The 27,728-nt window shown below is 38.8% G+C and overlaps 1 protein-coding gene across 3 annotated transcripts in view; it reads right to left on the bottom strand.

Moving 5' to 3' along the window:
* Positions 1-21,738, bottom strand: part of vegfc (vascular endothelial growth factor c) — a 138,904-nt gene extending 117,166 nt beyond the window's left edge. Inside the window, exons 1-2 of one of the 3 annotated variants that reach the window (XM_047364646.1) lie at positions 21,647-21,738; positions 20,824-21,228 (exon numbers count right to left, since the gene is read on the bottom strand). In XM_047364646.1, the coding sequence (XP_047220602.1) occupies positions 20,824-20,940 (117 nt within the window). In that variant the 5' untranslated portion in view covers positions 20,941-21,228; positions 21,647-21,738. Of the gene's footprint in view, positions 1-20,823; positions 21,229-21,528 lie in introns of all 3 variants that reach the window. The other 2 variants (XM_047364645.1, XM_047364648.1) reach the window with 2 other exon arrangements.
* Between the last annotated feature and the right edge of the window lie 5,990 nt (positions 21,739-27,728).

Here is a 27,728-nt window from a genome sequence, read left to right as displayed (position 1 = left end):
AAATAACGAAATTACTTTGAAGTTGATTTCTACTCTCCACCGGTTGAGGATCACGTCTGAAGAAAAATGAGGGGAGGGGGGACCACGCGTCCGTGATCAAATCAAGAACAAAAAACGGTAATTTCTCATCTGTCCAGGAGGGGAAAAGATGAACCGTTAGTCGACTGCATACACAAGGAGGAAAACTCCTCTCTTTGGACATAGAACCTCTGTGGGTTTCCACCTGCGCCGGGTGTCGGCGTGGTCTTCGATCGGTAAATAAATCTCCTGATCTTCTCGTATCAGACAGATTTCCAGCTTTCAAGCTCTTCCGGGAATGGCCTTGTGGAGCAAAAGTTCGCCTGCGAGCTCTTGTCTCTCCAGATATGCGCCTCCGTTGCGCTGTCCTTTGAGACAAGCGGGAAACTCCGCATCTCAGCCGGTTTATGCTCCCAGTGATGTCAGCGCTGCAAAGTCTGTTGAGCGGTGCATGTCAAAATGTGCGACCAAATGGATGGCCCCAACACTAAGAAGGCACTGACAGGTTAGTTTACATTTTGATCTGGTGAAAATAAATGTCTTATTTGGAAAATTATGAATCAAAAAATGTTTTAAATTTGTAGCCCATAAAAGCCTTAACTAGTCTTACAGTGGAATTAAAAGAGTCTTCATTTCATCTATTTATTTTTGTCATAAAAATATTTTTGCAATACTCTGAGCCTACTAAACCTATAGCTCTTTACATTTAGGCTGGTAACATGATTTAGTACAGTAGCACCTTATAACCTAAGAAATAAGGATTTATGGAATCATTTCATTACTGACCTTTGCACTGGATGAAATAACCAGCATTTAAATTTACATTACCCTCTTATGTTTATTGGAAAAACAAAAATATGACTTCGTCGATAATTAAAAATGTTTCTTATAAAAGTTCCTGAAAGTATTTCATTTAACTCTTATATGTGCATATCCCTTTAAATCTGACTTAGTCATTGTGTTTAGTTTGTTTTTCAGACACATCGATCTTAGTGGTGGAGAACATGATGTGCCTTAAAGATGAAACTGGCTCAAAAGCCATGAATATGGATCCAGCCAGTGATTCGCCCCTACTCAAATGCCCTCGCCTTCTGTCCTGCTACAAGGCACACAAGAAGCGCAGCCCAGTCCAGGATTCAGGTATTGTAACACAAATACTTTGATGCCATCTGTGACTCTGCACCTGTCTTCTGCGTCAAAAACCATGCCAGATTCCCACAACAGTTTGGCATTGAAGTTGCTGTCAGGCTCTGTCTCCTCTGCAGCAGTGGAGAGGGTTTTTAGTAGGGGAGGCATTATAATGACACCGCTCTTTTTTTTTTTTACTTTTATAAATCACAAGATTTCACATAGAATTATTGTATTCATTAAAATACACAGCTTTTCTGCATTTTAAATGTTGAATGTTTGGCTCTTTTTTTCTGTTTTACACATTTAGCTGTGTCTGCGATGGACTGGCGACCTGTCCGGGGTGTACCCTGTCTCCTGCCCATAGACTGCTGGAGATAGGCACCAGCCTCCCTGTGACCCACTATGGAAGAAGTGGTAGAAAAGGACTGACTGACATTTAGCTATGTGGTTGTTTTTTTTTTGCAGCAATAGTGGCCTTTATTTTTACATTAAGTTTTGACAGTAGTTAGACAGGGAATGGGGGCAGAGAGAGAGGGGAAGCTATGTGGTTTAGATTTGCACACATATTTACAAGGATTGTTGGTTTAAAAAACTTTATGTATTGTTTACAAAAGGCGGAGAAAGTGAGAAAGGCGGAGAAAGTGAACTTTTGTGAGGAACAATGAATAATCATTTTACATTCTGTATTAAATGATGGAACTCAACCAGGAGTATTGAATAAAGATGGTTAAGTATTTTTCAGGTCTGAGTGTTTAATAACTAGGTGTTTTTATGGGAACGTGGATCTGTCAGATCCATTTAAGAAACACTTTTGATCATGTTTCATATTTTATTGTGTCATGTAGTGTGGGGCTGTGTCTGGTCTTGTTCTTGACTCAGTCTTGCTACACTCTGGTCTTGGTCATGACTTGGTCTCGGGTTAGGTTGTCTAAATAAATGCTTTCTATAAATGTTCAACTTTTTTCTTTCTGGATAATTCCCTGACTGCACCTTTGTCAGATGAAAATAATAAATAAAAACAAATCTTAGCAGTTAGCGATGGCTATTGACTGTGTTAAAATCTGTAAAAAGAACATCAGTAGAACAACTGGAATGGACAAAATGGGAAAAAAACGCCACATATTCTGCTTCATTAACTAATATGCGCACAAAATAATAAAAGAAAACAATGCTCACTGGAAAGCTAGCTTTAGCTTTCAGTGTAATGTAACTTTGACTTTCTGTTCTTTGTGTTGCTTCAAATGTCAAACATTGTCATGTCACCGTCAGTAATCTTTAAACCACATGTTTTACACACAACCACATGTTTTGTTTTATTGGATACCTTATAGTCTTCGTAACAGAATAAAATTATCCTTGGAATAATTTTTCTGCCGCCCCTACTTAGTGGCCACTTTGTGACAGTCTCCTGCTATGTTACTGGACAAGGAAATCAGCTGATTTCGAGGAGCAGTGAGGGAGTGTGAGGAGGCAAACACTAATGATGTGATAAAACAAGCGAGGCAAATGAATATTGTATTTTTATCATTAGTGTTTTGCATGTTAAGTGTTAGATTTTACTGAGCACATCAAGTCATATCAGGTAAAGACGCTCAACTCCAAGTCAAGTCACAAGTCATTAGTATTCAAGTCAAAGTTGAGTTGCAAGTCTTTACTAATATAACCAAGTCAATTCTAAAGTCATCAAATCTGTGACTCAAGTTTGACTTGAGTCAAGTTATCAAGTAAAAGTCCTTCGGTTACAGGGACAGTCATCTTATGTCAACTTCTGAAGTGGAAGAAAGTAATAACAAATTCTTTAAAAATTACTTATTATTCTAGTATTTGGCAAATAGAAACAATTTTGTGTGTGTGTCTGATTTAATGTCAGATACACAAAAACAGCAGTAGTAGGAGTTATAGCTATATAGAATCACCTTCCTTCCTTCTTCCTTTAGGGTTACATGGATATGAAAACCCTTAGATGAATAATATGGTAAGGGGGTATAGCTATTTGCACCACTGCCTTTTTCTTCAACAAACAACCCACTCAAACTTAGTTGTGTGTTTTCTTTCTTCTTCTCTGCCAGTGTTAGAGTTTAAAATCTATCAAGGCTGTATTTGTTTTACAGTCACAGCTGGTTAACTTATTCATGAGCACACACAAGTTAATGTTGCTTTGGTCTTTCTCTCAGTAGTAAACACGTTGGGAGTTACACTGACACAAACCATGAGACTGATGCAAAAAAGGAGAGTGGACATAAATCTTCATTGTCACATTTTTTATAAATCCAAAAGCTGTGGTTGGATTCTAGCTCTTTGTGACGTTTTATAAAGATATTTTTAGCATGTCACAATGTTTGTCCTACAACCAATCTCTTTTTTAACTACAACAAACCCTAATGAATGGCTTTAAATAAACTGTTGGAGGTGGAGGATGTGTTACATCATATCCTGCCCCAGTTCCCTCGTTTCTACAAAGGATCCCTGGTGGTCAGTTTCCTCCAGCTAATCTAAACTCCCTGTATTTTCCCACACTGTCAAAGACCTTTCTAACTCTCATGGTTCCTAATTCAGTCCAATTCTGGTTTCTTTCGACACTTACAGTACAGACCAAAAGATTGGACACACCTTCTCATTCAAAGAGTTGTCTTTATTTTCATGACTATGAATATTGTAGCTTCACACTGAAGGCATCAAAACTATGAATTAACACATGTGGAATTATATACTAAACAAAAAAGTGTGAAACAACTGAAAATATGTCTTATATTCTAGGTTCTTCAATGTAGCCACCTTTTGCTTTGATTACTGATACACACACTCTTGGCATTCTGTTGATGAGCTTCAAGAGGTAGTCACCTGAAATGGTTTTCCAACAGTCTTGAAGGAGTTCCCAGAGATGCTTAGCACTTCTTGGCCCCTTTGCCTTCACTCTGCAGTCCAGCTCACCCCATACCATCTCGATTGTGTTCAGGGGTTCAGGTCCGGTGACTGTGGAGTAGAGGCTGACATTTTTTCGGGAATCCCACGGGTCACGGGAGACAGCATTAGTAAAGATCACGTGATTGGGACGGTACGGGATAAAAAATGAATGGGAGCAGACGGGAGCTGGAGCTAACCAATAAGAAGGAAAATAAACTAGGATCAATTGTCTTTGGAAATGTAAAACTGAGACTTTGTTATAAACTTTAAGAAAAGAAAAAAACTTGGCTCGACACCACCATTGTGTAGTTTTTTTCTCAGAAGCATATACTATATTGCGACTCAAATGAACTACACAACCCACAAGCCAACAGTGCTTCGATGTTTTCCACCTGCGTAGAGAATGGAGGGAGCAAACGCAGGTGAAGAACTGGACATGGTAAAATTGGATTTGCAACGTAAAGTCAGAAGTAAGGACTTATCTATTAAACTCATAGAGCTGACAGGAAAGTCGCAAATATTACCGAACTTCAGGAGAGTTGAATGCAGCGGTGTTTACAAACAGTCTGCTGCTTGTGAAACGTGTTTAGTCGTAAGTACACCAGTGATTAAGGTGCATTTGTAAGGCAGATTCTGGATTGAATCAGCCCTACATCTCTTCATTTGTCAAACGAAAAGTACCATCACGTGTCAGGTCTCATCTGACCAACAAAATTGCTCGAATGTGCACTAAAGAGTTAAGTGCCTTTGCCACAGTAGAGGGGAAAGGCTTTATCAAGGGAAGATATTAAATAAATACATGGTGAAATACAAAAACATTTAATGTACCATTAAATGTATAATTTATTTTAATACATCATTAAATATTAAGTGTACCACTAATTACGTCATGTCGTCTTTAAAATTATACTTAATTATTCAGTGGCACATTTAATTGCATAATAGTCCATTTCATGATATAATGGTACATTTATTGTTTCTAATGATGTATTAAATAAATAAATGGTACCTTTAATTTAATGGCACATTTAATGTTACATTTCTTTCATGTTACATTTACTTCACTTATGGGACATTCACAACATTTATTTATTTAATAATGATTTTATTGTATTAATATTGTCCAGTTTGACCCTCCATTCTTGATGCCAGTATAGGAGGATATGTCAGAATTTGAATCAGGTGAGCTGGAGCAGACACACATCTAAAACTTGCAGGGAATGGGTCCCTGAGGACCAGGGCTGTGAACCATTGAGGTACAGTTTCTAAAGTCAATTTACCAGGAGTGGGACGGAACAGGATTTTTTTTTTTTATGCTGGCCTGGGATTGGGAATGGGAAAAGACATTTTTCTGTGGGAGCAGGATGGGACAGGAGAGAAAATCCACTCCCGTGTCACCCTCTACTGTGGAGGCCAGGTTATCTGGCGCAGCACCCCTTCTGCGCAGCACAAAGACACGGTGGTTGTAACCAAAGATCTCAAACTTGGACTCATCAGACCAAAGCACAGTTTTCCACTGGTCTAATGTCCATTCCTTGTGTTCGTTAGCCCAAACATGTCTCTTCTGCTTGTTGCCTGTCCTCAGCAGTGGTTTCCTAGAAGCTATTTTACCATGAAGGCCTGATTCACACAGTCTCCTCTTAACAGTTGTTCTAGAGATGTGTCTGTTGCTAGAACTCTGTGTGGCATTGACCTGTTCTCTAATCTGAGCTGCTGTTAACCTGCAATTTCTGAGGCTGGTGACTCGGATGAACTTATCGTCCGCAGCAGAGGTGAATCTTGGTCTTCCTTTCCTGGGGTGGTCCTCATGTGAGCCAGTTTCTTTGTAGCGCTTGATGGTTTTTGCGACTGCACTTGGGGACAATTTCAAAGTTTTCCCAATTGTTCGGACTGACTGACCTTCATTTCTTAAAGTAACGATGGACCCTCGTTTTTCTTTACTTAGCTGCTTTTTTCTTGCCATAATACAAATTCTAACAGTCTATTCAGTAGGACTATCAGCTGTGTACTGTATCCACCTCCTGCACAACACAACTGATGGTTCCAACCCCATTTATAAGGCTTGAAATCCCACTTATTATACCTGACAGGGCACACCTGTGAAGTGAAAACCATTTCAGGTGACTACCTCTTGAAGCTCATCAACAGAATGCCAAGAGTGCGCGTAGCAGTAATCAAAGCAAAAGGTGGCTACTTTGAAGAACCTAGAATATAAGACATTTTCAGTTGTTTCACACTTTTTTGTTGAGTATATAATTCCACATGTGTTAATTCATAGTTTTGATGCCTTCAGTGTGAAGGTACAATATTCATAGTCATGAAAATAAAGACAACTCTTTGAATGAGAAGGTGTGTCCAAACGTTTGGTCTGTACTGTACATCTGTTCTGTCACAGTCCCTCTTTAACGAATTACACCGCCTCCCCTCCTAGTCTTTATCATGATTAGGGAATACGTCACTGTTCAACTTTGCATAGGATGCATAAAAAACATCTCTGAACAAACAGCCTGGGTAACCATAAAGTAGAAGAACTACAGCAGCAGAAGACCACACTGGCTGCCACCCCTAATTGTGACACTCATGACAGTGTAATAATTTGATTGCAAAAAACATGTAAGCTTGGATCCAGCCTGCCTGGTATCAGCTGGTGGTGGTGATGATGTAAGGGTGGGGGTGGGGGGTTCCATTACTTCATGACCCCAGTAGCTCAGAAAACAGTGAGGTCTGCAGGTCAGTCTTTGGAGGGTCCAGCACCAGCAGTTAACCTTCACATGTCAAAACATTAATGAATGAGCTCTCACATACTTACAAGAGCTTTAAAATCAAACAGGTCTGCAAACGGGTCTGCAGTAATAATGGGAGGCCAAAATGTGTTCCTGAGAACTGGAGTTTCAGTTTTAGCTATTTGGTGTACATTTGCTCCAGACAGGATCATTTCACAATGATTACATCAACCTTATTTTAGATGCAGACAGATGGAATGAAGTTACAAAACGCTGAGGAAAGAATGGAGAGGATAAGTAAAGGAAAGGGTCAAAGAGCAACAATGGCTATTAGTTTCAAACTGTTTAAATTAGGTAAAATGTTTTGGTCCAAAACAAAGGTTTCATTCGAAAATATATTTGGGATTGCCTTAAGAAATCTTCCTCTTTATTTGTTTTAGGAGATATTGTATAGAAGCTTTCATACAAAACCTAGTAAAGAAAAATGGCATCACAGATAAAGTCTGTGGCTGACTGATGGAATCAACCACAGGTTGGAGCAACTATGTTTTACATGGGTAACTTCAGCATTGTTACTGTTATAGGGCTTTTCCCATAAAGTGGTCCTAAAGCACTAAAACAGCACCGGTGCTAGAGCCAGATCTTAACTGGTTCCGTAAAGGAACCGAGGTGCCTTTCCAACACCTTAGAGCCAAGTTGCAGCCACATTATCATGTCATTATAATCAGGTTGATAATCAGGCAAACAGATGCCCTAATATCTTATTTCTTAATGTTTTTTTAATTTACAAGGTGTGCTTGAGTCACAATCCTAATCATTTGATCTCTCATCTGCACCAGCAGAAAAGACCAAGATTTATTTACACAACCTAGTGATATTGACAGTCACACTTAATATGTGTATGTGTGTGTGCATACATGTGTATGTGTGTATTAACATTTAAATATGCAAACATCTATGAATGGATCTTACTGAATTCTTACTAGAGGTAGGGTATGGTGCAAACTGGTCTTGATCCTGTTTTCAGATATAAGACATTTTTATACATTCTTGTTGGCTGAGCTTTGCAATCTGGCACTTAAAAAGATTCTCCTCTTTTCTTCCATTTTTTGTGCACACCTCTAGTATACTCCTCCAGTTCCAGTGCTTCACTTTTACACTGCTGAAAGAATGTATTATGCCACTGACAAACTGGCTCTATCTTGTCATCAGGTCCATGCAGGGCCAGGAAAAATAATGCTTAGAGCTCCTGAGTTAGCTTGATTTTTGACCTGTTTGTTTTAATACTGCCGGTCGTGTAATCATACACGCACCAGCAAACTTCATTAGGTATAATCCCAAGCAGTTTAGGGAGAGTTATGACAGTCCCTTTAACTTCTATGTAACTGCCAGAACGCTATAGTCACAGGGGTAATGTAGAGGCAAAACAATGAGCAGCGTACAGCGTAATGCCAAAACGCATGCCTGCCGTGATATGCATGGCGTCACGGGAATGTGCGCCGCTCAATGCATCCACATATTGGGAATTGAAATATGAGCAATGAGGCTACTATAAATACATTAATAATAGTAACACGTTTCTCATGCATTTACTTCCTGAACAAGTGATTTGTTGTGGCAGATAAATGAAAGAAATGGTGCATTTTAACACCTTTTATTTGAACATGTTTGAGCTGAGTTTATTGAGGTCATATCTCAAGTATACTCACATGTTCTCTGCTCCATGGTTATCTTTGTCTACCAACAGCGTCATAGTCAAAGTACTATGTCACTTCCAAATGTTTGAAATTAGAGGTTCAATACTGGTATGGGTACATATAGGGCACAACCTAACTGACAATGCATTTACATCAGTTGTTGATGGTAAATTCAGATTTGGGATATAAATTCTGTGATGTCATAATGACTCATAGCACTGTATTTATTATATCAAAAACCTTTTTTCACATTTAAGAGTTGGGTTTGACAGAAGGAGGGGACTATTATTCAGTAGTATAAAATTTAGAGACACCAAAAATGTCAGTCAGTCTGTCATTTGCTGCTTCTTCCATAGTGGGTCGCAGGGAAGCTGGTGCCTATCTCCAGCAGACTATGGGTGTGAGGCGGGGTACATCCTGGAAAGGCTGCCAGTCCATCACAGGGCAACACACAAACAACCAAGCACACACTCATTCACACACCTAAGGTCAATTTATAGTGACCAATTAACCTAACAGGCATGTCTTTGGACTGTGGGAGGAAGCCGGAGTACCCGGTGAGCACCCACGCATGCACGGGGAGAACATGCAAACTCTATGCAGAAAGACCCCGGCCGGGAGTCGAACCCAAAAATGTATAAATCAAAAATAAATGAAACAATATAAATAACAGATTACCACTGAGATATTATGTGGAAATCACTATATTCTCTCTGACTGTCTGTTCTGGTAAGGAAATAAATTAATGCTTTTCTTTTCGATCTTTTGTATGCTCTTTACTTTTAACATCTAGAAATTCATTATAGTAATACAGTAATTCATTAATAATGTAAGTTTAACTGTTTATATATTCATCAATCAATCAATCAATCAATCAATCGATCAAACAATGTCGTTTACACAGGAATTAGGTCCATAGTTGCAAAAATAAAAAGATCACAAAATATCAAACCATAACTAAGATTTATATATATATGCTTTATATAAATAGAATTTAAAATCAATAAAAATATAAAATTACACATAGCTCAGTTTAAATATATGTAAATTCTGCAATAAGTTGCAATGGACCTACTATTATGCTTAACCCAGTATTGCATCACTAAATGTCTCAGTTTCATTGTCCAACCCCTGTATATATAAGTCAGTGCTGTGCATTAAATGTATAACTACTGACTGACTAACTGTATGTGCTCTTTTTCATACTCTAGACTGGAAAACTGGCTCATTTGCTTAGCTGTCTTTCTCTCCTAGATGCCACTAACGGAGCTACAACACTAATGTTTCACTTTTCCTTCCCATAGAAAGTACTCCTGGATCAATGCTTCTGTGTTCTTTTTGTGTCTCTGCTCTGTTCTCTCAACCCCCCAGTCAGTCGTGGTAGACAATGAAACACCTGGTTTTAGACCACAATAATTTATCAGTATGGTGTAGGGCCTCCTTTTGCGGCCAATACAGCTTCAATTCGTCTTGAGAATGACATATACAAGTCCTGCACAGTGGTCAGAGGGATTTTAAGCCATTCTTTTTGCAGGATAGTGGCCAGGTCACTACGTGATACTGGTGGAGGAAAACATTTCCTGACTCGCGCCTCCAAAACACCCCAAAGTGGCTCAATAATATTTAGATCTGGTAACTGTGCAGGCCATGGGAGATTTTCAACTTCACTTTCAGAGAAAATGCATATAAAAATGAAGACAAAACTGAGTCAGAAATTCATGAAGCAGTGCAATCTCCTCCACTATTATGCTGTGTTTGTGCTCTGGATTCACAAAGCACATTGCACCAAAAACATGCAGGAGCACTTCTGCCCTGCACTGAATCTTCACTGTACTTTTCACAATCAGTGAATCGCACTGCATCCAGATGGAAAGGGGAATGTCATCATGTTTTTTTTCATCGATGTATCTGAAATTAATTGGATTGTTGGCAACATATCAAGTTATATCAATAAACATGTGGTCTATACAAAAATGACAAATATAACTTGTTGAATTATAAAGGAATAATAAACAAAAAATAAAGCACAACTATAATTTGCATTAATATAGGTGGGATTTTTCTTAAATACATGCATAATGACTCATATAAATCTGGGTAAATTCCATTTCTGCTGTTCTTTGTTCCGTGAAGAAAAAAATGATAACACAAATGGGATGTCATATTTCAGATGTTGCACAATGTGTACATACACATTTGCAACACTTTGCACCCACAAATAGCTTTGTCATCTCCCCCTGACTATGTAGTAACTGGTTCAACCCTACAAGTACAGGCAATTTATTATGTTTTTAACGGCTTAGGCTTAACTACAGTCCACATACAGGACCGAGCTTTTTGGATCAACCATCACTGGGATAAAATATCACCAGATTTAGAAGATATCACCATTTTAATTAATTAATGTTAATAGAGTTAATATTTCTTTAAAGGTATCAGGGTTATACAAAGAAAAAGTTAATGGACAAACAGAACTGCCACTACCAGACAAAAGGAAAGCCTCAACATGAGAGTCAGTATGTTTTCTTCTAAAAACATCAGCAGGAAATTGACTCCAAATCTATTGCTCATCAGTGAAGCACTTATGTAGATGTAAAAGCTCCAGCCTCTGGTTTGTATCTGTAATTTCTAAATTCCACAGATTATTCTATTTGACAAGTAAAATACAGATTGAAGTAATATCACAAAAATAGACTTCAGTGTTTGAGATTAAGGATTACTTTCCTGCTGTCCTGGCAACTAGTGGTTTGAAATTTGTTCAACATCAGAAAATAACAATGATAAAGTGTTCTGTCAAAAAATAACAAAATAAATTACAGTCGTAAACTGTACAATATATGACATTATTTGTAGCTATCACCTTTCACAATAGCTTTCACAAATAGTGTTTTCAAAGACATGTCAACCCAATATCTGAGGCAGAAAGAGGTAATTGGTCAGAGAAATGCAAGCCAGAAAGCAGAAAAATACAGTAGTTCAAAGCGGAAAGATAAGAACAGCGATTAAATATTTGGCAGTCTGCATAAAGCGTCCTGGCAAACTTGTGCACAAGATGCAAATCTGAGGCCAAATCAAATTCTAAAAGGGTGGCTGCTACACTGCATTTACGAAGACATTCTCCCAAAAGTACAGTTAGAAATAAACATTAAGAACAGTCACACTTCTTTCAGTTCACCTCAACCACAGGTCAGGTTAGAGTTCTCATATGGGAAGGGAGATCAAAGTAGAACCACCAAGGTAAGTTAGGGCTGAAACTTCTCAAGAGACATAGTTTTAGCTGCACCTAAGCATTGTTCATGTTTTTACAAATGTTTTGTACAAATGCACCTTGCGACATGCGACAAAATGCATTGTTGCTTTTTTATTAAATACATTATTATTAAAATGCCATGTTCTGAGCATTGAATTAAGTTTTTACATTTTGCCATTTAGAATGCATTTAAAGTGCACAATAAATGTTTTAAATTCAAAACGCTTGTTTACTGAAGTATGATAATTTACTATCTCTTGTTAGATTAATCAAAAAATAATCACTAGATTAATTGATTACTAAAATGATAGATAGCTGCAGCCCTAGTTTAAGTTGGGACAACAACTTCATAATCATTAAAATTTCCTCTAATGTTCATGATTGAAATGTAGTACATATGTTCTAATGAGTATATTCCATGGCAGCATCTTGGAATACTATCCTTTTTTAATTAATAACACTGAAATAGGCAGTTAGTCTGTTACCATGTCAACAAATTATTAAGCCACATTTATTAAAAACATAAATATTTTTGCTTAACATAAAGGAGATTAAAGATGAGGTGCAGACCTGGTTAATCTGCTCTTTATCTCTGCCTAAAACCTCCAAGTTAATTCAACCACTAAATGCCATTATAACAGAATGATACATGGACTAAAGCTGAGAATACATGACAGGACTTTCACAGATTTTGTGATTTAGGTGTTCCTAATAACAGATTAGGGGTCACACACTTAACTGGACCTGCTGAGGGATCACAGATTACGTAATTTTTTAGACCAATTAAAGCCAACTGAACACATCAAACTCTTGCAGAAACTCTCGCAAGGGCGGCAATTTAAAGGAACAGATATACCAGTAGATGGCGGTAATAGAATATACCATAAGAATTTGGATAGACTACATTTTTGCACCAGTCTCCTAAAAAATAACAGATGCAATTTAAATTATGTTAAGTTTAACCTAAAAAGGAACATGATTTGGTGAGAGTTTACTATATTCTTTGTTATACTCATGATGAGAGTTTGGAACACTATTTGAGGTTGTTGACTACAACTAGTGCAGACTGATGCAAGCCTTTCTTGATTCGGAATCAGGGGCAAAACAAGATCGAAAATTGTGTACAAATTGCCTAGCTAGCCCCTGATTAATACATCAAACCTTGAATAACTCTAAGGTATCCAATAATCACCGATCAAGCTGAAGCCTTTCTTTGACCACCTCATCTTTCTCATAACCTCCATTTCTAACCCCACAAGTAGATGACTCTTTATGTTTATTCATTCAAACAGAATATATTTTAATCTCTTCTTGCTCTACACATTTTAGTAAAATATTGAAATGTATCATAATAAAGGAGAATAAATTATTTCTATGCACTTTTTCCTATGCACTACTGTTTCGAGATGCCACCTTCCCCACTCCCAAACCATTTTCCGGGGGAGACTGGTAAATGTGGAGGTTTCCTGTTACAATGTTCACTTGTTTTTGCTCTCTCTCTTCAGTCCTTCACCACAGATGCCTCCCAGAAAAGCCGTAATGAGGGACGGAGCAAAATACACTCAAGACACACTTCTCAACACTTCACTCAATACCTTTATTAAATTCAACCAAGACTCATTTCAGACACAAGCTCTGAATGACTGTGGTTGAGCAAAATATTATTGATAAGAACCTTGTGGAGCAACTAGGAATTCCCACTGTTCCCCTACCCTCACCGATTCACGTTTCAGCACTTACCAGTAAATCATTACTTATCACTAACAGAACAGAGCTCATTGAACTTGTCATTTCTGCTAACCACTGTGAGAAGATTACCTCCTTTGTTTAACTCTCTCCTCAGTCTTCTCTGGTTGTGGGACATTTTTGGCTTCATGTTCACAACTCCCACCTCAATTGGAAGGAAGGGAGAGTGGAACCCTCGAGTTCTTACCGTTATTCCATCTGACTCCAATCTGCCTTCGTCTCCCCTGCTTGGTCGAGCATTGATAAGGGTATAAATAGTATTAATTTAGCCAACGTCCCAGCCAACTACCATGACCTCAAACAGGTTTTTAGTAAATTCAGGGCTCTCTCTGTTCCATCACATCATCCACACAACTATGCCGTAAGACTATTTTCGAGTGCCCCCCTTCCTTCCAGCAGACTATCCAATCCCGAAAAAAAGGTATGGAGAAATACATAAATGAATCTCTGGCAGCAGGTATCATCTAACATTCAACTTCTCGACTTTTTTTCTTTGTCAGCAAGAAAGACGGCTCACTACGTCCCTGCATAGGCTATTGCAGTCAATCAAATCATCATCAAAAATAAGTACTGTTGCCCCTTCTCACCTCAGCCTTTGAACCATGCATTGTTTGACTGTGTTTTCCAACTCTGACCTTCGCAACACATTCTCAGAATCTTTGAGGGTATGAGTGGAGGATGGGCTTTAAGACGCCCCTGGGACACTTTGAATACCTAGTGATGTCCTTTGGGTTGACCAATGCACTGTCTTTTAGTAAACAATGTTCTGTGGGACTTCTAAAAATCAGTTTGTCTTAGTCTATTTGGATGATATTCTCATCTTCTCTAAGAACATTGATGAGCATAAAAGACATGTCCACCATGTCTTGCAGCAGCTCCTTGAAAACAGCAGGCAAGTAGAGGCGGATCCAGCAGAAATTCAAGCCATTCTCAACTGGCCAGTCCCCACCACCCACAAACAGTTGCAATGATCCCTGAGGTTTGTCTGTTTTTACTGCTGTTTTATACAAAATTATAGTCAAACCGCTGCTCCCCTAACTAGCCTAACCTCCTCTAAGAAGTAGTGTTGTTGGTCACCTTAGAGTACCCGGTGAGAACCCACGCATGCATGGGGAGAACATGCAAGCTCCATGCAGAAAGACCCCTGGCTGGGAATTGAACCCAGGACCTTCTTGCTGCAAGAGAACAGCGCTACCAACTGCGCCACCGTGCAGCCTTACTTATCATATTAATATATGGTTAATATTATGTTAATATTAACCAGAAATACAGAAAAAAACAAGTGTCCTGAAACTTTTAGATGTGTCCCTGGTCCAACACACCTCAACAAATGGCTGCATTTCCTACTCAGTACGCAGTCAAGTTCTCCAGAGTCCTGCTAATGACCTAATTATTTGACTCAGGTTTGTTGAAGCATTTAAACATCTAAAAGTTGTAGGTTACTGGCCTGCAGTTTGACACCTGCGTTCTAGGGTGTTATCTTGTAATCTCTCCATCTTTCTTCTTCTCCATTCTTTGCTCCTTTTCTTCCTTTTTCCTTTTTGCCCCACCTCTCTCTCTTTCTTGTTTCTTATTTTTTCCTTTTCGTTTCTGTCTCCATGTCCTTAACAACTGAAATAATCCCAAAGCAGTTTCTAATAGAGTTTCTATTATAAAAATCAAGTGCATTAAACCGTTAGACGTAATGCTCCACTTGTGAAAGTAAATCTTTTGGGCTTCTTCCTGGCACTCTTGGAAAAGATGCTTCCACATCTATCTCAATAACTACTGAGCCTGCTTCTCTCCTGAAGAGAGGTCAAAAGAATGTCTTCTGGGCAATGTTTATATTGTGGCAACTTTAGTTACAATATTGCTGTTTGTACTGTGTGCCCAAACTCCCCAGCCCACCAATGAAAACAAGGATTTTGGTGGGAGGAAAAAAATGACCAAAATAGTCCCCGATTTCAGATTCAATCCAATCTCTGCATAAACCAAAAACAGCTCAAAGACCAAAACCTCATCAGCCCCAATTTAGTGAAATAGTGCAACATCCCCATTCTGACTCTGGCTGTCCCTGTTCATGTCACCTCCCTGGACGGCCGTTCCTTAGAAACTATCACTCATCAAACCAAACCCATTCAACTGATCACCCCCAGCAACCACCATGAATTATAATCATGTTTCATCCTCCCCATTCAAGATTGTCCCATCGTTGGGCCGTCCTTTCTCAAAGAACTCCCTCTGGCAATAAGATGCACCCCTGTGCATTCTTTCAATCAAGCTGACAGTTGAGGAATGGAGACACTGGCTCGAGGGCACAGAAAAGCCAGTCATAGTATGGACAGATCATAAAAATCATTCTTACCTGCAATCAGCCAGGTGTCTCAACTTCCATCAGTCACGTTGGTCCCTCTTCTTTTTCCAATTCAACTTAACCATAACTTACTACCCCGGTTCTCGCGACATTAAACCAGACGCTTTTTCATGACTGTTTTCATGTGAGGAGAAGGACAGTGACCCTGAGCCCATCCTTCCCTCATCCTGTATTATCGTGTCCTGTAACCTAGAGACCACCGTTCAAAGGGCTCTCCTGAATGAACCCGATCCTGGAGGGGACCACTCAGACGCCAGTTTGTCCCATCATCTGTCAGTTCTAAAATTATTCATTGGGCGCACACCTCCCGTTTCTCCTCCCAGCCAGGGGTTAACCCAACCATTGGTCTCCTCCGTCATTACTTCTGGTGGCTGTCTGTAAACTCTGACGTCATCCAGTACATCTCGACATGCTTCATCTGTGCCAGAAATAAGAACTCTCATCGTCCTCCCTCGGGACTGCTTCAACCCCTCTCCATTCCCAGTCACCCCTAGTTTTACATTGTGGTGAAATTCATCACTGGACTGCCCGATTTGAAAAATAAAACAGTCATCCATTGACAGATCATTGACAGATTCATCAAGGCGTGTCACCTTTGGCCATAAACAAAAACCCATCTGCTTCTGAGAGTGCTCAGCTTCTTATTCTTCACATCTTGCTCTGACTGTCGCCTGCCTGTCCAACCTTCGACTTCGGCTGTCAGAAGAAACCATCATTACACACCGAATAACACACAGCCTGGAACTGCCAACCTCAGCCATCATGGATGTACTTGCCCTGCTCACCAATTCAACCAAGGCCCCCCAGTAACAGTCCCCTACATTTCACATCTTCATTCTTATCCATCATCTGGTACCTACACTAACGCGTCTGTCTTCCTCCGGAGAATTCCCTGTAGCCTCCTTGACCTAAAGATACTCACCGCTCTACATTATTGTAGCTTTTTATAAATCTCTTTTAACTGGTTCTGGTGTCTGTAGTTGTTGCTTGCCAAAGAGAAACTCACCATCCCAATTACGACTAGCTGTGATCAAATAGCAACACTGCTGCTTAACACTCTTTTTCTCCTTTTGGCCTGCTCTGCCTTATTGGAAGCCACACACGCACTTAGACACACACACATACACACACATACTAGACCCTTGTGACACCTGTCTCTGATGGCTCTTTTCTTTGGATAATTTAAAAATACCCCTTACTAATCCTGCACCACCCACAGCCCACCCAGCTACACACACACACACACACACACACACATACACACACAAACACACACACGCACACATACACACACAAACACACACACACACACCACCCACAGGATGTTCCCTGCTTTCTACTTTGTCCTTTCCTCCATCATGCAGTCTTAGTCAATTCACTTCAATATATCACCTTTAATCTTTTACCTTTTTCAGCATAAGGTTAAACCTTTAGTTTGAGTGGTTGAAGCCAGAGATGGCAACTTGAGTTTAAGTGTAAGTGTTTAACCTCTTAAGCCCAAAGGGGTTTTGTGAAGTTTGAGCTCAAAATAACATGCACAAATCTAACTGAAATTTTCTGAGAATTGACATACTCTATCTAAACAATCATTATGTTAATAATTATGTTTTTCAAATGGGAGCGATACTTCTGGCTTTCCTTTGCTGCTGATTAAGTAAAACCTGGGTGGATTGCTTACAGCAGACATGCTGGTTACCATTACCCTATTAAGACAATGTCTCGCCCACGGCCAAAATTGAATAGATTAAAAAATAATCTAAAAGGAGGAAATCAGGAAAATCTCATAAAAATAAACACAACTCAGACCGAAAAGAAAAATAAAACAATTAAATGTGGCCTATTGAACATAAGATCTCTCTCTTCAAAGACTTTGCTTGTTGGTGACCTGATTTGTGACAATCAGATTGATTTATTTTGTCTCACAGAAACCTGGCTGCAGCAAGAGGATTATGTTACTGTAAATGAGTCAACTCCTACTAATTATTTAAATTTTCACATTCCTCGAAATACTGGGTGAGGAGGAGGAGTAGCAACCATCTTTCAGTCCAATTTATTGATTAGTCCCAGACCAATCAATAGCTACAACTCTTTTGAATATTTAATCCTTAGTTTTTCTCATCCAATTTGCAAAGCACTAAAACCACTTCTGTTTGTTGTTTTGTACCATCCACCAGGCCCTTACTCTCAATTTTTAGATCAGTTTTCAGACTTTTTATCTAATTTAGTGTTAAATACAGATAAAATTATAGTGTGGGATTTTAACATTCATGTTGACACTGAAAGTGATAGCCAATATATAGCGTTTAATGCCATCTTAGAATCAATTGGCTTTGCTCAAAACATTGACAAACCTACCCACCTTTGTCTTCATTCGCTGGACCTTGTGCTGACATATGGCATTGAGTGCAAAGACATAATATTTTCTCATAACCCTGTCCTGTCTTACCATTTCTTAATAATCTTTGAGTTTAATTTAACCAAGTACTCCACGCCTGAAAGAAACTTTCATTACAGTAGATCATTATCAGGCGATGCTGTAACAACCTTTAAAGAATCCTCATTATCACTGAAAAGCACAGTGGAGGGAAATAATTCTGTTTTTGCCCTTTCACAAATTGATTCTTTTGTTCATAGTGTTTCTTCATCATTGCGTGATGCATTAGACAATGCAGCTCCCTTGAAAAAGAAGGTAATCATTCATAGGAGGCTAGCTCCTTGGTTTAATTCAGAGCTGCATACTTTAAAGCACAATGTTAGAAAATTGGAGAGAAAATGGTGTTCTACACACCTAGAGGATTCCTACTTAATCTGGAAAAATAGCCTAGTGTTGTATAAAGACATTTCGCCAAGCCAGAACAGCATATTTCTCATCATTAATAGAAGAGAACAAGAATAATCCTAGGTTTCTCTTTAATACAGTTGCTAAACTTACACAGAGTCATAGCTCTGATGAGCCATCCATTCCCTTAGCTCTCAGCAGTCATGACTTTATGGGATTCTTCTTAAATAAAATTGATTCTATTAAAAAGAAAGTCTTTGACATACTCCCGAAGATGATTACTTCATCCTCAGCAAGTGAGACAACATTGGAAATAACTGCAGAACCTGATTTGTGTTTGGACTGATTTGATCCTGTAAAGCTTCCTGAGTTATCAGAAATATTAGCTTCATCTAAACCTTCAACTTGTATGTTAGACCCAATCCCAACCAAATTATTTAAGGAAGTGTTCCCTCTGATTACCAGCCCCATTTTAGATATGATTAATCTATCTTTAGTAAATGGATATGTACCACAGGCTTTTAAGTTAGCTGTAATTAAACCTTTACTTAAGAAACCTTCGCTTGATTGAGATGACTTGAAAAATTACAGACCTATATCCAATCTTCCATTCTTATCTAAAATTCTTGAGAAAATAGTTGCTAATCAAATGTGTGAGCATTTACACAGCAATGATCTGTTTGAAGAGTTTCAGTCAGGCTTCAGAGCTCATCATAGCACTGAAACAGCTCTGCTGAAAGTCACTAATGATATTCTTATGGCCTCAGATAATGGACTTGTGTCTGTACTGGTTCTGTTAGATCTCAGTTCTGCATTTGATAGTCGATCACAATATTCTCTTAGAAAGGCTGGAATATGCTGTAGGGATCAGGGGAACAGCGCTAGGCTGGTTTAAATCTTATATGTCTGACAGATTCCAGTTTGTTCATGTAAATTATAAATCATCTTTAAACTCCAGGGTTAATTGTGGAGTACCACAGGTTTCAGTACTAGGGCCAATTCTCTTTACTATATATATGCTTCCAATAGGTCAAATTATCAGGCAGCATAGGATACATTTTCACTGTTACGCTGATAATACTCAGCTTTACTTATCCATAAATCCTAATGAACCCAACCAGTTAGATAGACTACAAGCATATCTTGAAGACATAAAAACTTGGATGACTTTAAATTGTTGGCTTCTAAATTCAGACAAGACAGAAGTTGTCGTCTTAGGACCGGAGTCTTTAAAAAAAGAAACTGCTTAGTCAATCACTTAACCTGGATGGCATTAAATTGACCTCCGGTAATAAAGTAAAAAACCTTGGTGTTACTTTTGACCAGGACATGTCATTTAAATCCCATATTAAACAGGTTTCTAGGATTTCCTTCTTTCACCTTTGAAACATTGCTAAAATTATATATATATATATATATATATATATATATATATCTAGACCTGCCTTTCCTTTGTTCACCTATATTTGTAGCAACAAACAACACCTCAGAGGTGTGCAGATGGAGCAGCGCCTCCTGCGGTCACAGGATGGGAAATGGAAAAAGCTGTCTTTTTACCAGTCATTTAGGTTTTATTTTAAACTTGAAAAGAAAATCAACCTGAATTTAAAATTCTACTTATTTTTTTAACACAAAAAAGTAAAACAGCTTTTATTTTGAAGTGATAATGTTTTTATTTTAAAATAAAAATCAAGTGGCCCCTTGTTTTTTTGGTTTGTTTCTTATTTTTATTGCTGGCTTCTGATGATAAATACCAAAACATACACAAACCCAAGAGCCAGTTCCTTCTTGTACTGACTTCCCACTTAGACAGTAAAGGCATTATCCCTCTCAGCATCACTGCCAGTTAACTAAAGTGACGTTATAACTCATTTGTCTGAAAAGATCTACTGAGTACTAAGAAAACAAATGTTTTCTTATTACTTTTTCAAAAGGGTTAACTGCTTTAAGGCACTCATGTCACAAAAAACAGCCCCTTTCTGTTATAAAAAGAGTAGATCAGAAAAGAAACATGGTTGTCAAATAATAAAGAAATATTCAGTATTCGTACATTTAAAGCTTGCCTACACTCTCTGGTCTCCCACAGTGGAACTTCACAAAGAAATGCTCTGGGATTATAAATGAGCACATGATGAAGCGTGGGGGTCCACAGTGGGCCAACTCTCTGACTCTGTCAGAACTTTCACGCACAGACAAACATGTTTGTCCTCCGAGTAACTCACCGGCTCGTCCATCGGCTCCTGCTCCGAGTACTCATCATAGTCTCTGGTGCTGAAGTCGCTGGCCAGGTTAGAGTACAGCAAATACGCCAGAAACAGAGATATTCCCAAAAGGTGCATGTTTATATGAAGTCTGGGACAGTTTGTGATCCGAGAAGCATAAAGAGGGGGATTTAAAAAAAAGCCTCTCCGAAATCTGCTCTGCCCTGCTGTGGCTGATCAGTCTCTCACATTTGGCCCCTCTCCCTCTCTTTCTTTCTCTCTCGCTGTCAAGGTCCACTTCTTGCTCCTCGGAGGGCACGCAGCATGTGTATGGAAGCCGCTGTGGATATAAGGCCGGTCACATAGAAGCAGATAAACCCGGAGGCTGTCGCGTCAATTAATCCCAGGAAAACCAACCACATGAGCCTTCAAAATAAGAGCACAGAGGTGGCACTTTTACCGAGGGAGGACGGCTGTTTGTCAGGAAAAATAAGTCGTCTAGAACATGTTCGGTTCCGTTTATTAACTTTATTTATGGCGCCAATTCAAAACAGTTGTCAGCTCCAGAGCACTTTACAGGACACTTTTCAGTAATTTCCAGTTATATGCAACCAATTAGTGAAAATTATTCAATTCAATCCAATTCATCCCAGCACAGCTCAATGTAATGTAAAACAATAAAGTCGATTAGAAAGTATTTAATTCAATTCATTGTCTTCTGTTTACCTGAGCATAGACAGAGAGACAGTGCCACGTTCGGCTGGTATTGAGCAGGACCAAAGCGCAAGCAGGAAGATGGAAGCTGCATCATGGTGAGGTTTAATGACGAAAATAGATAACTTACAGACGGTCACTCAGGCAGGTGAACAGGCAAGGACTTTATGACATGGACCTGGGGATGTAAGCAGAGGAGCATTTGGAACCATTGAAGAGAGGGACCAGGTAATCAGGGGAACTTGAAACAGGTGTGGAAACAGACTGCAGGAAGACAGAGGGAATGAGACCAATTAGCATTATAACACAGGCAAAAGGTAAACAAAGACTAAATCAGGTTTAAATAAACAAAACACAAACTAATACACAGACAAATAGATAGGTGGGTGGGTGTGTGTATAAATTGAACCATAACCATCTATTGACCTGAAGTAGATGTCATTCTCCAGAAAGTTCTTCAGTCTGAGGTAGGTTTGAGGACTAGAGTAAAAATGTAAGTTATTCTGAGAGAAGATTGCCATCTATGAATATAGAAGCTTTTTATTAAAATGAATAAAGTATATTTGTTTTTGGTTTTTTCATGATTTATAATGGTATGAGATACAAAGCAGCAGATTTCATTACACTCAGAAAGTCAAAATTACCAGTTGGACTAAAGAACATGCAGAAGTCTGGATATATTTTTCTGATGGAAAAGAAGGCAAATCAGCAGATCAGCAAATAACTTGCATCCTCTCAGTGATTATTTCGCCATTAAAAAAAATTACCCAGGCTGGCATTTAAAAAATGTATACATATAAAAATGAGCCCTTCTTTTGAATGGCACTTTGAAAGAGTCTTAAATTCCATCTCTACTCATCAGTGCTACTTGAATTTACAGCTTCACCCATCTATGATGGGAGCCATCATAGATTGGTTTGGAAAGTAATTAAAAGTATCTAAATGTAAATAGTTACGTTATTGTGATGAAGAAATTGAAAGAATTACAAAGATATTTCATGTTAAATGGAATAACCTTTAACTGTAACCTGGTACATTTTCAAATCAAGACAGTCTCTGACTCTGCAGACCTCCAACACCCAATGTGGTTTCACTTACTCCACAGATAAAAGAAATCCTGGATCTGGAGCATAATCTGGATGACAACCAAAGTTTAATTCTTCCTTGGGCTAAGACACACACGGTAAGAAATTCATTTAAATTCATCTTTATCTTTTTCTGTAAACTTGCTAAAACACAGACAGACTTAAAAAATAACCTCTTTGGCCGAGGCAATAACCTACCCAACATGTCATCATCATACTTTACCACAAATTCAGAAGCAAACTCTTTACATTCCCAACAGGCTTATCTGAGATGCAGACTGGAGTTACACAGTTATAACAGGAGAATATATGAGAGAAAATTATTTTGAGATCCAGCCCACCTTCTAAATGATGTTAAAGCCAATTTTTTAACACTTCTGTCTTAAACTAGGCAGATTAAAGCTGAATCTACATCAGTAGTTTAACCAGAGAGATTACAACATTTTATTGTGTTTGTTAGTCTCAATAAGAAGGCATTTAGCACCTTGTCTCTGGCTCATTTACAAACTCAGAGAAATAACAAGGAAAAGAAGAAAGTGAGTAAAGAAAATCAGCACATTTTGGCAACCTTTCATTAAACTGGATGATTTTTCTTTTGGAAAGCAGCATTATTTAAACAGAAAACTGTTTTATAACAATAAAATGTGACACGGATGTAAAAAGAACAATGATACAACAAAAAGAAAAAAAAACATTTTGTAGAGCACTGTCTAAACGTATGTGCTCCCTTACAATTCAGTTTTTCAATTCCATTCAGTTTATTTAAAAACTTGGATGACTTTAAATTTTCTGCTTCTAAATTCAGACAAGACATGGACCGGAGTCTTTAAAAAGAAACTGATTAGTCAGTCACTTAACCTGGATGGCATTAAATTGACCTTCGATTATAAACTGAAAAATCTTGGTGTTATTTTTGACCAGGACATGTCATTTAAATCCCAAAATAAACAGGTTTCTAGGATTTCTTTCTGTCACCTCCGGAACATTGCCAAAATTAGAAATATTCTTTCCAGGAGTGATGCTGAAGAATTAGTCCATGTATTTGTTACTTCAAGGCTGGACTATTGTAATTCTTTATTATCAGGATGTCCACAAAATGCAGTAAAAAGCCTTCAGCTGATTCAAAATGCTGCAGCAAGAGTTCTGATGAAAATTAAAAAGAGAGATCATATTTCTCCTATTTTAGCTTCCCTTCACTGGCTCCCTGTTAAATCCAGAATAGGATTTAAAATTATCCCAATGATCTAGCTCCATCATCCATCAGAGATCTGATTGTTCCATATTGTCCTAACAGGGCATTTCATTCTCATACTGCAGGTTTACTGGTGGTTCCTAGAGTCTCTAGAAGTAGAATGGGAGGCAGATCCTTTAGTTATCAGGCTCCTCTCCTGTGGAACCAGCTCCCAGTTTTAGTCCATGAGGCCCTGTCTACTTTTAAGGCTAGGCTTAAAACTTTCCTTTTTGATAAAGCTTACAGTTAGAGTGGCTTAGTTTATCCTGAGCTATCTCTGTAGACATGCTGCTATAGGCTTAGACTGCTGGAGGACATAATGACCACTTTCACTCTCTCTGCTACATTGTTATACTATTCTCCAATTTTGCATTATTTGCTGTTATTTCAGCTTTTCACTTTATGTTCTCTCTCTTTTTTCTTCCTAGAAGCTCCCATCTGCAGCATTGTAAATTTAAAGCTTGCCCGCATCTTGCCTGCAGGATCGTCCAACCTTCTGCTGCCAACAACTTAATGCTCACCTTCTACCGATGATCCACATGGCCCTGTCTTTCATTGTTTAACCCTATTTTTCTCCTAGACATTACCCTGTCTAACTGTGCTCTCACTCATACTCTAAACCTGAAAACAGGCTCAGAGTTTATCTATTTTTTCTTCCTAGATGAAACCACAAAAAGAGCAACATCCATTGCCATTTACTTTTCCTTTCATAGAAAGTACTACTGGATCAGTGCTTTTGTGTTCTTTTTCCTTCTCTGCTCTGTTCTCTCAAACCCTCAGTCGGTCGTGGCAGATGGCCATTCACACTGAGCCTGGTTCTGCTGGAGGTTTCTTCCTGTTAAAAGGGAGTTTCCTCTCTACTGTCGCTACATGCATGCTCAGTATGAGGGATTTCTGCAAAGTCAACGCCAGTGACTGTCCACTGTCTCTACATGCTCATGCAGGAGGAGTGAATGCTGCAAGTCACTGAGTCGATGCAATCTGCTGGGTTTCCTTAGATAGAAAATTTTTTAAGCAATTTGAATCAATAACTGAATCAATAACAACTGGTTGCCAGCAAGTGTTTGCAATAACTGGCAATCAGTCTTTTGACATCATTGTTGAGAATTTCTGTCCCACTCATCTTTCCAGAATTGTTTTAATTTCAGGCACATTGGAGTGTTTGCAAACATAAATGACATGTTTCACATGATGCCACAGCAGTTCAATCAGATTTAAGTTCGGACTTTGACATGGCCACTCTGTTGTAATTATGAATATGAATATATTATTTAATATTAATACTTTCATATTTAATACATAATATTTCGGTCTGTTAAGGGTTGTCCTGTGAATACCAGCCTAATAAGGCGGTGGTCAGTCAGTCATTTTCTACCGCTTATTCCATAGTGGGTCATGGGGGAGCTGGTGCCTATCTCCAGCAGTCTATGGGCGAGAAGCGGGGTACACCCTGGACAGGTCGCCAGTCCATCGCAGGGAAACACACAAACAACCACGCACACACTCATTCATACACCTAAGGGCAATTTAGAGTTACCAATTTAGAGTTACCAATTAACCTAACAGGCATGTCTTTGGTGGTGGTATTAGGACAAAATTGAAAGGGATGAGCCAAGCTCTGACATTATTGAACAGCAAAACTCTGCACATACATGGAATGAATTCACACAATTTCTTAAAATACAAGAATGTATTAACAAAAATAAGTCAACTCAAAGTCAAACATATTTCAATCAACAAACTCTTCACCATGCTAAAACAATGCAACTAAACTACCCAGCATAATTAAAAAATAAGGAAGACTAATGTTATGTGCAATGTAAACAAGTTGATCAAAGATGGTTGAAAACCCTGACCGGAAGAGTGATGCAACATTACCATGCAATGTTATTTATGTTTGAGAACGAAGGTTTATCTTGAAGAATCTGGAAGTGAAGTGAAGTTAGTCTTGGAACTAACTTAGGCAATATTTGGCATAACTTTAAACAACCATTCACAATGCAAGATCAAATTAAATTATTATTTTAATACAATAATATTTTTTAAATTATTTTCTGAATAAAACCAACCTTCTGGATGACCAATTCTCAACAGTGTTTAATTATCTGCCTTTATTTAGTAAAATAATATTTAAAGAATTATTATTTTGAATAAGAACCAAATCTTTCTGGAGAAATGGGCTTAATGGTGTTTACTTAGTTTTCAAGTTTTGTAAAATAATATTTAGGGAAATATTATTTTACTGGATTGAAAACTAACAAGCTTTTTGGGTAAATGATCTTTAGCAGGCAAGCACGTGTTCTTAGCTGTTAGCAGTTAAAGCTAACAAAATAAGCTTATAGCTTATCATCAGAATCACACATATACCTTTAAAATACCATTAATAAAAGGGGTTAAAATGCATAAGCATGGATGGCACGTTATGGCCAATCTTCTGTGTTTAAAATCACCCTTTAAATAAAGTTTGTCTTAACTTTAAAAGAAAAACCACAAACACAGAACACACAAACTGAGCACATGTGCTTACAGCTAATCTGCTAGCAGTAAGATAGCTGAGTTTCGACACAAACAAAACCAAACTTCATAAAACGAAAAAATGTTTAGTTTATTTAATTCTAAATTACTTCTCTCTGCCCAAACCTAACCTCTTATGTGAACTGTGCTGAGGAAAAGTTGTCTGGGCGACGAAGTTTGAAGAAAACATCCACATCCAAAGGGTTAGCTGCAGCTAACCTCAATAGCTGTGGGGAGGGGCGGCTCGCTCTGTCGGCCGGCCAAACTACACTTTACTGCTGTAACCACGGTGATGCGGTCCCGTTGTCCTTCCTTCAGACCGAGAAAACTGCTCCACTCGGCGTTGTAGAGACAGCGTCTCAGCTGGGAACTCTCTATAACACAGTGTGCTTCTGTAGAGAAAAGTCAAGCCACGCTTGTACCTTAATTACCCCTGTTCATGAATGAATACCGGATCCACAAACAGCAATTCATTCGTACTTAACTTAGTGCATATGATCGCGTGATCGTATGACACTCTTGGATCCAGTTTGAAGAGTTATGTCTGTTTACCAGAAAAGAGACATTAGCGGGCTGTGTCCCTCCGTCCAGTTCCCCTGGGGGACCCGCGTAGAAGAGAGAGGATCTCTGCAAAAGCAGTGTTTTATTTGGACAGTGACGTCACGGGAAGTCCACTGTTATCCCTTTTTCTGGCTGTGCTGGAAGTAGCTCAATGCGATTTATTTTGAAAGTTTCAGAAAAGCTCATAATGGCCATTCATGTTGTCCCCATGGCTGTGGTTCCAACAACTCCAAAAGCACCATTGTCTCTGGGTTGAGACAGTGAACCTTAAGGTGTGCTCTCAATCATTTTCCTTTTGCATTACCTAAGTGCAATATAGTCTCTCTTCTGTACTTGAATTTCTTTAGATGGGGGCATGATGTGTGGTTTTCTAAGACTCTTTTAGCCTACTTCACACTGTAAAACTGTTTCTGTTTAGCGTATTTCCTGATTCTACAGCCCAGGCAGTGATCAAATTTGGGTGTGGATGTGAAATTGAACCAAAAAAACTAATCCAAGTTAATCCATGATTTAACAAGGAAGATAATTATTTATAATCCTTGAAGATAAATAATTGGGTGGCGGACGAAGGTAGACACCTCGGCGGCCTGATCTCCCGATGCTTAGGCTGACTCTAGGGATGTGGAATGTCACCTCACTAGGGGGGAAGGAGCCTGAGCTTGTGCGGGAGGTTGAGAGATATCAACTAGAAATAGTCAGGCTTGCCTCCAAGCACAGCATGGGCTCTGGAACCCATCTCCTCGAGAGGGTCTGGACTCTCTTCTTCTCTGGAGTGGCCCACGGGGAGAGGCGGCGGGCTGGTGTGGGTTTGCTTGTTGCCC

This window comes from Girardinichthys multiradiatus, chromosome 5 (assembly GCF_021462225.1).
Source record: "Girardinichthys multiradiatus isolate DD_20200921_A chromosome 5, DD_fGirMul_XY1, whole genome shotgun sequence".
Lineage (NCBI taxonomy): Eukaryota > Metazoa > Chordata > Actinopteri > Cyprinodontiformes > Goodeidae > Girardinichthys > Girardinichthys multiradiatus.
Note: the sequence above shows the minus strand (reverse complement) of the source record. Positions and strands in the feature narration are given on the sequence as shown.